This window comes from Echinops telfairi, unplaced genomic scaffold (genome assembly GCF_000313985.2).
Source record: "Echinops telfairi isolate 266 unplaced genomic scaffold, ASM31398v2 ScPeMD7_7406;HRSCAF=8444, whole genome shotgun sequence".
NCBI lineage: Eukaryota > Metazoa > Chordata > Mammalia > Afrosoricida > Tenrecidae > Echinops > Echinops telfairi.
The window spans coordinates 1624996-1626321 of NW_022111306.1; the positions used below are offsets into that span (position 1 = coordinate 1624996).

At 35.8% G+C, this 1326-nt stretch overlaps 1 protein-coding gene across 1 annotated transcript in view; it reads left to right on the plus strand.

The window, feature by feature from the left end:
* The window catches only part of LOC101648013 (maltase-glucoamylase, intestinal-like), a 138240-nt gene that overhangs the window by 107332 nt on the left and 29582 nt on the right, over nt 1–1326 (plus strand). The window contains exon 11 of the mRNA XM_030887342.2: nt 1196–1313. Within this exon, the coding sequence (XP_030743202.2) occupies nt 1196–1313 (118 nt within the window). The remainder of the gene's footprint in view (nt 1–1195; nt 1314–1326) is intronic.

A 1326-nucleotide genomic window follows, 5' to 3' on the forward strand; every position in this document is an offset into this window, starting at 1 on the left:
TGCTTACAAGGACAGCGCTATGGAAAACACTCAAGTGTACAAGTGGTTTTCTCATTTCAAAACGGGAAATGTTGATTGATGACAAACTTCAATCTGGATGTCTGTCAACTTCCCGAATGGATGAAAATCTTGACTCATAGTGCATTTGGAGTTCGTTCCACCAGATCAGATAGTTAAACAAGCTTTCTACATAAAAGATTGCATAATAGTATGCAACAATAATGGCCTGATTTATGGCAGACAGAGAACTGGTTTTGCTACTATGACAATGCACTTGTTCACGCAGCCATCTCAGTGAGCCAGTTTATGGGAAAAAAAGCCAGCATTCCTCTCTTGCCCCACACACCTTACACACCTGATCTGTGCAATGTTTTTTTGTTTTTTTTTTCCATGAATGAAGAGGGACATGAAAGGAGAGTGATTTGATGTGAAGAAACAAACGAGGAAGGTTCTGTCAACCATCCAAACAAATGAGTTTGAAAAATGTTTCCAAGAGTGGAATCTCAGATTTGACAAAAGTATTAAGTGTAATGGAGAGTACGTTAATGGTGATAAGGTTATTTTATATATTAAAAAGTGTAAATACTTATCTTTGGAAAAGAAATTCTGGTTGTTTGGGAGTGTATTTGTTCCTATATCTTTAAATTGAACTAAAAGTATATGAGAACAGATCCATACAGCTCTTATTCAGCCTTACCTTAGGGCATGAATGGACTCAACACCTATTTAAAAGCTGCACAATCAGCAAATCATGGTGATTGCAATGAGGAATTTGTGATGTGAGGAGATTGGTGTGATCATTTCAAAATGAGGGAACAGACATGTTCTATTACAGGGTAAACAGGAATTATCCAGAAGTCAGATGTTCATCTTCCAGAGAGTTTCTGTACTATACTCTTCTCCTTTAATCTGTAAATTGTAGTGACTGATCTTTGGATTTTCCATTAATTTTATATTTCTTGGACAACCCCAATTTGTCTTAATTGTAAGAGCCTACTGGGTCCTACAAATTTAAAATAAAGTGAAAAAAATTGTCATGTGACAGTAGCACTATCATCACTAATTGTGGAAGCATTCTGTGCACCTAGAAAGCACAAATGCTAGTCAGGGTGGCCAAAATGGAACCAAGAAAAAAAATATGACTAGAATATTGAACTAATGATAAGAATGCAAATTTATTTTGTTTCATTCTTAGATATAAGTGATGGGATTTTGGCAGAGAAAACATTATGTCCTGATTCGAAGACTTTTCTGGGAGATCATTACAATACACATTCTCTGTTTGGCTGGTCACAAGCAAAATCTACCTTTTAGTGAGTACTTTGT